The sequence below is a fragment of the Etheostoma cragini genome, chromosome 11 (genome assembly GCF_013103735.1).
Source record: "Etheostoma cragini isolate CJK2018 chromosome 11, CSU_Ecrag_1.0, whole genome shotgun sequence".
Taxonomy (NCBI): Eukaryota; Metazoa; Chordata; class Actinopteri; order Perciformes; family Percidae; genus Etheostoma; species Etheostoma cragini.
This window is the reverse complement of record NC_048417.1, coordinates 14837563-14846736: the sequence shown is the minus strand read 5'-3', so window position 1 is coordinate 14846736 and position 9174 is coordinate 14837563. Positions and strand designations below refer to the sequence as shown.

General features: G+C 41.8%; 2 protein-coding genes across 3 annotated transcripts; one reads left to right on the top strand and one right to left on the bottom strand.

Moving 5' to 3' along the window:
- Nucleotides 1-432: 432 nt before the first annotated feature.
- On the bottom strand, nucleotides 433-3005 carry nup62l (nucleoporin 62 like). The gene is made up of 2 exons (XM_034885050.1): nucleotides 994-3005; nucleotides 433-874 (listed from the first exon to the last, which is right to left on the bottom strand). Exons 1-2 carry the CDS (start codon nucleotides 2536-2538, stop codon nucleotides 716-718), a joined length of 1704 nt encoding a protein of 567 aa, XP_034740941.1. The 5' UTR covers nucleotides 2539-3005; the 3' UTR covers nucleotides 433-715.
- Nucleotides 3006-3702: 697 nt separating this feature from the next.
- Nucleotides 3703-8872, top strand: pdk1 (pyruvate dehydrogenase kinase, isozyme 1). 2 transcript variants are annotated; one of them, XM_034885082.1, is made up of 11 exons: nucleotides 3705-4169; nucleotides 5253-5394; nucleotides 5493-5564; nucleotides 5667-5851; nucleotides 6837-6932; nucleotides 7038-7115; nucleotides 7273-7337; nucleotides 7429-7527; nucleotides 7648-7758; nucleotides 8471-8584; nucleotides 8673-8872. In XM_034885082.1, exons 1-11 carry the CDS (start codon nucleotides 4061-4063, stop codon nucleotides 8811-8813), a joined length of 1212 nt encoding a protein of 403 aa, XP_034740973.1. In that variant the 5' UTR covers nucleotides 3705-4060; the 3' UTR covers nucleotides 8814-8872. The 2 variants fall into 2 exon arrangements, with proteins under 2 accessions (XP_034740974.1, XP_034740973.1); XM_034885083.1 differs by lacking the exon at nucleotides 7648-7758 and having other exon boundaries at nucleotides 3703-4169.
- Nucleotides 8873-9174: the final 302 nt, after the last annotated feature.

The window sequence follows — 9174 nt, the reverse complement described above, 5'->3', positions numbered from 1 at the left end:
ACTGTAAACTTTTCTTACCAATACAATTATAATCCTAAACAAAAGAAGGGCTGCAACTAATAATTTGTCATCTCCATTATTCTGCCAATGAGGGCTTCAATTCTATAAGCTTTAGAGAATTGTGATCAATGCAAAATCACAATTTCCTAAAGCCAAATGAGATAGCTTCAAATTTGCTTGTTTCGTTTGACAGTCAAAATCCAAAGATATTCAGTTTACTATTACATAAGACAAAAGAAAGCCAGCAAATCCTCACAACTGAGAAGCTGAAATTGGGTATTGTTCGACATTCATGACCAGTTCCTTCCACAGCTTTTAAAATTATATTTCAAATTTTATAGGGACACTGGATGTGCACACAAAAGTCTACAACTAAAACACAAAAAGAAAATAATGGCAGAAATGCTTATTTGGTAACCAATAAAACAGAGCCTTTATCTAAAGATTTATTTAATCAACCTATTCAGAACAACCATAGCATTTACATGGGAACAGATTATTATTTACTACTCTATTAAAAGCTCTTGCAATGAAAATACTGATCTTTATGCAACCAAATGAGAAACAGAAAAAAAAGGAAAAAACCAAGTTAAAACGAGTTGTAATTAATGTTTGGTTTTGCACCCCCAAAAAGATATCCCTCTTTAGGAAAACTGAGGAAAAAGAAGAAGAAAAAAAAGATTACGTCAATATACATCAACATATTTATTCCTGATTAGTCAAATGTTAAACGAAAGGTTTTCTCCTGCTCCTTGCGCTGGTTGTCACACAGTTTGGACACTTCCTCCACTCTTCTCTGCAGAAGAACAGAGTTCTGATCGATCCACTGAAGTGAATCCATGTGGGTATTGAGGATTTTACAGATCTGCTGAAGCTGAGGAGTAGAAGAAAGAAAAGAAAAAAAACAGAAGTTAAATTTATTGTGCAACAACAAATGCCAAAACACCAGAAATTTGTCAAGGAAGGTTTCACATGAATTAGGTCTCATCTTACTGGGTCACTGGTATCTGCTGGGCCACTAGATGTGTTCAGGTGCTCAATGATCTCCTTCAGGTCCTGGGACATCCTCTTCAGCTGAGCATCCACGTTCTCGGCAAGCTTGTACGTCCTCTCGCGTTCCTCGTCCGCATTCTGCATGTAGATTGTTCCACTTTGCTCTTTCACCGACTCCTCGAGCGGGCACAGTAAGTCCTCCAGCTCCTTCTGTTGGGACAGGATGAAATCCAGCTCCTGGTTTAGCCTCCTTTGGTCCAGCTTCACCTTCTCCATCTCCTTATGCAGGGCTGTGATCTTCTCACCGTTCTCCACCAGCATGCGGTCCCAGGCATTCACCTGAGTAGCCTGCTGTAAGAAATGTCTCTCCTGGTCCTCGAGCTCCAGACTCCACTTGTTAATGAGACCCTCTAGCTGGGCATAGGTCATCACTGGAGGAGCACTGCTTGTAGGGATGGTTGTTGCTGTAGTAGTTGATATGATACTTGCGCTGGATGGCGGTTTGAGCCCCAGTGCAAAGCCTGTAGCAGCACCTGTTGTGGCAGCTGCAACAGTGGACGGAGGGACAGAGGCGGAGGCGGAGGTGATGGTCGCTGCCCCCAGAGGTTTCATCATAAAGGACAGACCACCACCAGCCGCGGTTGTTGCAGCAGCGGTGCTTGCTGCTAAAGTTGAAACTCCACCCAAAGTAAAGCCTGTACCTGTTGAAGCGGCCGTTGCAGCAGCAGCAGTAGCAGCAGCAGTGGCCGCAGCGACAGCAGCAGCTGTAGAGATGGGTAAAGCAAAGAGAGATGGGCCTGGAGCTGAGGCTGCCTGGGATGCTGCAGGAGGAGCTGGGGTGGAGGAAGGTTTAATCCCAAAGGTAAACCCTCCACCCTGACCTGCTGTGGTTGCAGTAGCGTGGGCTGGCTGGGGCTGGGCGCCCAAGGTGAGGTTTGATGGAGCACTGGTGTCAAAGCTGAAGCCCCCTCCCGGGGCGGCAGTAGGAGCTGTAACAGGGGCTGCAGGTGTGGTCGCCTGAACTTTGGTTGCTCCGAAGCTAAACCCTCCAAAACCTCCTGTAGTTGCAGCAACTGTGGCTGTTGGTGGTGCTGCAAGTTGGGGTTGAGCTTGAGCTTGAGAAGGAGTTCCAAAGGCGAATCCTCCTCCTGCGGGGGCGGCAGCGGTGGTCTGTGCAGGTAAACCCGAACCCATGGTGAACCCTGACCCCGCAGTTGGAGCTGCCGAGCCTAAAGCCATTCCTGCGGGTGCCGCTGCTGTGGTTTGAGGAGTGCTCATTCCAAATGAGGGGGTGGGGGTCCCAAAAGAGAAGCCTCCTCCGCCGGCTGCTGTGCTCTTCGCTGGGGTGCCAAAGCTGAAGGAGCCGGCAGGGTTCGGGGTGGCCTGGGCGGTAGTACCAAATGCGAAGCCCCCTCCGGGGGCTGCGGGTGTGGAGCTGGTCATCCCAAAGCCCGTGCCAGTGGCTGCGGCTGTGGCTGCAGTGGGCTTCTGAGCTCCAAAAGCGAAGCCCGCGGAGGGTTGCCCAAAGTTGAATCCGCCACTCATTTTCGTTAGCAGGGAGCTGACTTTAATATAACGTTAAAACAGCAAACTCACAAAATGGTCACTTCCTCGCTTAACTTCTGAGGCTTTTGGCGGGGCACAAATGCGAGCTGGTTCAACCGATGTAACCGAGGAAACAGTTTCTCTCCTACGATGACTTTCCAGACATTAGAGTTAATATAGTCAATCACAGGTTTGTTAACGTTACCTTGAGCCAGATGCCGACCAAAAACTAACACAACATCCTTCACAAAAACGTGGCCCGCTACCTCGTACTTCTTCAAGCAGGCATTTCTGTAGTTGACTAAAGGAAATGACGGCAGTTAGGAACAAAATCGAAATACGTTAGCCCTGATCCTTGTCTGCAAGTGCACAAACCCCGCCTCCCTGGGTAGATTGACTGGTCCAATGCCAAATCACGGCCCAGACCAGACCCCAACTGAAATTTTATTTGTACAGCTTGCTTCCTGACAGACATACCTCAGGGATTTAGACTCTAGATTGTCCAAAGAGTACTGAGTCAACGACAAGAAAAGAAAATGTAGGTGCTGAACACGAGCTGGATGACAACTACACAAATGACGTTGTACAATAGTTATCTGATAAAAATGCGCAATGTAATGGTCAAATAAAACGGTCTGTAACCGTGGCAAGTAAACGCTGTCTAAATGATTGATGATGTTCTTCAAATCATTTTGAAAGCATCTTGTCAAATTAGATTAATTTATATTACATGAGTTTTTAGCTTTCTTACTTGCCACGGATATGGACCGTTTATTTTGGCCATTACACCGCCCATTTTTATCATAACTATTGAACACCGTCATTTTTGACACACACACAATATATATATATATATATATATATATATCATTGCAACGTTTTTGTTCTTAAGTGGTGCATTCACACTTTTTTTTGTAAAAAATATTTCAAATTTAATCAGATCTGTCATTATGCTTTCCCAATTTTTTTGTCAATTACGCTTTAATTGTACCTTTAATGTACTACTGTTCAACAATATTGTTGTGAAAAATAAAAGACAGAAGCACATTGCACATTTTGAAGTATTACGCTTAAAAATAAGAAGGGAAAAAAGCATCTTAACAAAGTCGAAAGGTGACGTTCTTCACCTTTCTTCTCTTGACATCGTTATGACTCTCTGGTTTAGCTGGCTGCAGTGCACGCCAGTACACGGTTGGCACATTCAACACTGTTACCGCATATAGCCTTCTTCCCATTTTACTATCTTTAACTCTCAGATATGAGCAATTAAAGTAAAGGCCGATTTAGAAATATGTTACGATGACTTTGCACACATTTTACCAAATTGCTGAATGACAGCGCGTTAATTTCACGAGTGTGTTCTGCTGAAGTTCAGGCGTAGAAGCTAATGTTAACATAGATTAGCTAACTAACTGCGTGGCTGTGCTGTTGATGCCACCTATAAACTTAAGAAGCACCATCTGTGACACCACCTGAACTGCACTGTCCGCCAAGTGAGCGAACACAGGAGCTAGCTGTCACAATGAGGATTTTAAGGTTTCTGAGGAACAGCGTGTCCATAGGAAAGGACATTGACTATTACTCCAGATTTTCACCCTCCCCTCTGTCAATGAAGCAGTTTCTGGATTTTGGTAAGAGTTGCTAACGTCACCATAGACTGTATGGTCAGTACACGTACACGTGTGTCTTTGTGTTTACATTGAAGACAGTGGTGAAAATCCCAATTTATTTTGCTTGTGATCTCCTAATGCAAAGTACACATGTTACCTTTCCTCACAGGTTGCATATTCACGAGTTGTAAGCAGTTAAATTAAATAATTCATTTCCTTTCTCACATGTTTCTGAGAAGATGAAAACATGGACTATTTTACAAGACACGTGCAACGATGAGAGAAAAGTAGTTGTAATCCTACCCTGGTAGTTATCTGGCAACACTTTATATGCAACTTGTAACGTCCTTGAGAAGTCCAGGGTCCCAGGTTTGGAACTGCTGAATTCAAGATCACATAGAAAATACAAGAGCCACTTTAAGGCTCTGATAATGTCAGTTTACATTATGCATAGGGGTGCATTTCACTAAACAAATGTGCTACCACAGGCTAATTGCTACAAAGAAACATGGAGGCAGTGTCTGGAACTGTTGTGATGTAGCCTTGGTGGAGGATGTTTATTGTGAAAACATGATTTAGAATTTTTGTTTATTAGTGTACATTGTTAAAAAAGAAAGAACAACAATAAGGCTTGATACGAAGTAAAAACATAGGGCAAGGGAGATTAGAAGCCAAGAAAAGGCATATAAAGAGAACACCCCTTTAAGTTACACAGCAGTGGAAATAAAATAAAACACATAAACAATGGGATGAATTACAATAAGGTCCTAAAAGTTGAGAAATGGTTTTTAATTAAAATAAGAATGTCTTTTTTTGACTAATCCATCAAATCGATGAAGTGCTTAACATGAATGCAAAAATGCTAAAAATCCAGTATTATCTCTTTATATTGCAACATCGCTCACAATGGCTTCTTGATAGCTACAACAGTATAAACTGTATGGCAAAATTACAGTAGACAAATTTCTATTGTACATTGTCATATCAACCAACCCAAGTGACAGCACACACTGAAAACACCCCCAAAATATTTGTGTCCCATAGTATTTAAAAAAAGAAGAAGAAGATAATTCAGATGTTCCTGTTTGTGTTTACACATTTCAGGCTCAGAAAATGCATGTGAGAAAACATCATTCGCCTTCCTCAGACAGGAATTACCTGTGAGGTTGGCAAACATCATGAAAGAAATTAACTTGTTGCCGGACAACTTGCTGAAGACTCCATCGGTGCGTTTGGTCCAGGGCTGGTACGCAAAGGTTTTGTTTGACTTTTTCTTAGTTTTCTTTTTATATTGCGCTGATGCCAGTGCCTGCAAATAGTGATTTTTTTTCTTTTCTTGTGCAGGTACATGCAAAGTTTTCAGGAGATTCTCGAGTTCAAAGACAAAAATGCAGATGATGAGAAAGTCACATATGAGTAAGTAAATTGAAACAAACACTATGCAGTTTAGTTTAGTTTCTCTATGATGATTTAATGTTGTGGTGTTTAAGTTATTATCATTGTTGTGTCTTTATTTAGTTTCACAGATGCAGTGATAAAGATCAGAAATCGGCACAATGATGTCATTCCCACCATGGCTCAGGGAGTTGTGGAGTACAAGGAGAGCTACGGCACGGACCCGGTTGTCAGCCAAAATCTGCAGTATTTTCTAGACCGTTTCTACATGAGCAGAATATCCATCCGGATGTTGCTCAACCAGCACAGTGAGTAGATTCCCCTCTGCGTAATCAAAGATGTTTTCTTTTTGTCAGTCATGAATAATGTCATGTGTGAACAGCAGTTGTACTTGCGTGTAGATTTGTCACAAAGAGCCAGGTCGTTCCTTTAACAGGAAACCAGAGGCTTATTTATTTTTATTTTTTTTGCGGTTTGGGGCACGCCCTTTGTGCAACCTTTTAACGTCACGCCACAGTGAACCAGGAAACATCCACAGACCACACCCAGAGACATTTTTGAAATGAACTTGAGAGGACTTGTACCTTATCTACACCTTTTGAAAGAGTTAATTGTTTATTCAAGTGTGAGACATAAAGGACAAAGAGACAGTGAACCTGCTTAGACGTGCTGGGTGTTGGGATTGTTAAGGTACACAGTTCCTGCTGTGTGCCTGACTTAAACACCATGAGGACAAAGGAGCAATATGAGAGCATAATGATGAAGGCAAACACAACATTATGATTAGATTGTGAGAAAGAAAGAACATTTAGGGAGATTATTTTTTGGAATACTTGGTAAGCCTCTGTCAACTTCACTTAAAAAAATATTAATTTCCCAGTTTCCATTATTTATAGTGTTTTATAGAGTGGATTTTGTGCTGTCTGGTAACAGTATTGTTACTGACATAAAAACAAGGTTTTGTAATTAAAGAAACAAAACATTCATAACGGGTTTTTCTGTATGCATGCAGAGCTAGAATTTTTTTTTTGCTTTGGGTCGTCAAGCTTCCAGTCCAGTAGGGAAAGTGTGTTGTGTGTCAGAATTTGGGGTGACCCAGTTATTGGAAAGAAAAACAAAACATATTACAATACAAAACAATGAAAATTGCGGATTAAGTGTTGCGTTTTTAAGACGATTAATTGAGAAACGACGGAGAAATATGTCTATTGGGGGTATATTATCATTTCAATAATTCCCACTTTTCATACTGCAGCGTAGTGCGTGGTTATAAACCTGTGTGCTGTATTCCAGCTCTCCTCTTTGGTGGGAAGGTGAAGGTGAACCCAGCTCATCCCAAGCAGATCGGCAGTATTGATCCAAACTGTCGTGTCAGCGAGGTTATCGGAGGTGAGAGCGCAAACATTAAATGATGGTGAAAGAGCGCTCAGATATGTTACTTTTCAGGTATTTAATCGTTGTGTTGTTTCCTGAAAACCATCCTCTTTCTCGTAGATGCCTACGAAAATGCCCGAACCCTTTGTGACCGGTACTACATGAACTCTCCTGAGCTGGTGCTGGAGGAATTCACAGGTACTTTTAATTATGTACAATACAAGCAAACACATTTGTTTATCTGAAGCACTTTAAATTGCATTATTGATGAATAAATAACTATATAAATAAGAGTTGTTTGTTTCAAACATGTCTGATGAAATTGAGTCTCATCAATAATCCTCTGTCCCGACAGCCAACCCCACCACGGTGGTCTATGTCCCCTCTCATTTGTATCACATGGTGTTTGAACTTTTTAAGGTTGGTCTGGATTAGCTTTTTGAATTGAATAATTAGACAGCTGGCTGACATGATTGCAGATTTACATTTTTCACATGTTGCCTTGTTGCAGAACGCCATGCGGGCCACCATGGAGTTATATGGCGACGCCATGGAGTATCCTGCTATCCACGCTCAGGTCGCCCTGGGAACTGAAGATCTGACAGTCAAGGTAAAGCTGTGCTCCTGCACCGAAGTCTTTTAGCCAAAACGTGGCTGTGTAAACGTACGTCCAGACTGAAAATGGAGTCATTGGATGAGGATACTGTTCAGACCATATGTTCTTCTTCAGGTGAGTGATCGTGGAGGAGGCGTGCCGCTGCGCAAGATTGATCGGTTGTTTACCTACACGTACTCCACAGCTCCTCGACCGAGCATGGACGGGGCCCGTGCTGCTCCACTGGTCAGTAGTTCTGATGTGGATTCATTCACTTTGCGGTCGACTTCTCCAATTTGTACTCGGCACCATCAAAAGAATAAAAAGCAATCACTTAGGAACAGTTATGGACCATGTCACAGAAGAAATAATAAAAATTATGTTTCTGGGCAGTTGAACTTACAGGAAAAGTGCAGTTTAAATACATCTAGGACTTGACTTATGTCTCTAGTAGAACTGGGTGATAATTATTGTTTTTTATTGTGACAATATGATCATATTGTGTTATTATTTTACTAAATTCTGTTCCAAATGGATCCCAACCAAAGTGAATTTTACTAAAACAGATTTTAGTTGTAATTAAAAATGAATCTTTAATACGTTTACACCTGCTTTTACACATGATTTCCCATACATCCTTATATCATGATCTATGTCAATAACAGACTTCTTTTGAAATAGTAGAGGACAAAGAAAATAATCACAGTTGACCCACTTACTTGCTTTTTTCTCGAGCTTTCAGTTGTATCACACGGTGTTGTTATTGTAACACTGCTTCAAAGAGAGAGAAAAATACATGAACGCATTGTAATGTGTATACAGCAAAACATCTGTGTGTATAATCAGTTTGTTCCAGTGCCAGGCTTACTTCACAGTCTAGTCTTTATCACACGCAACTGTTGTTTTATTTGCGCTCTGCTATGAAAACTGCTAACTGCTCTGTTTTGTTTTTGTCCAGGCAGGTTACGGGTATGGCCTGCCCATTTCTCGACTCTACGCCCGGTACTTTCAAGGGGACCTGAAGCTGTACTCTCTGGAAGGTTACGGAACTGATGCTGTGGTCTACATTCGGGTAATTGTGTGTGTGTCTGTGTGTGTTTGTGCACCCACGTGCATTATTTGCATTGTGTTTCAATTGATCTGTATCAATCTCTTGTTAGGCACTCTCCACAGAGTCCATTGAGAGGCTCCCTGTGTACAACAAGTCCGCCTGGAAACATTACAAAACGATTCACGAGGCTGACGACTGGTGCATCCCCAGCAAAGAGCCAAAGGACATGACAACGTTTCGCAGTTTCTAGAGCCAAATAACTGTGTTTGTGTGTGTGCGTGTTTTTGTGTGTACTTAAAACTGTGGTAGGTACTTCCTTTTTTACCTTGTTTAAAAAAAAAACATTTTCCATAGTGTAATTGTGATGTCCTGAGCTGACATATATTTCGGATAAACTATGTAACCACTCCTAAATTTGTATTTATCAACCAACATATGAATACCAATAAGGAATATCTGTGATAAACTAAATTCAGCCGATGAAATCAGCTGAAAAGTAATTTTTTTGTTTTACCCCTCCACTTGCCTCCCTTCCTTGGGTCTTAGTCCCACCCACTGAGGAGGTACGGGAGATACGCGAGGAAACCATGGGAGGATGTGTTTTTTCCGTT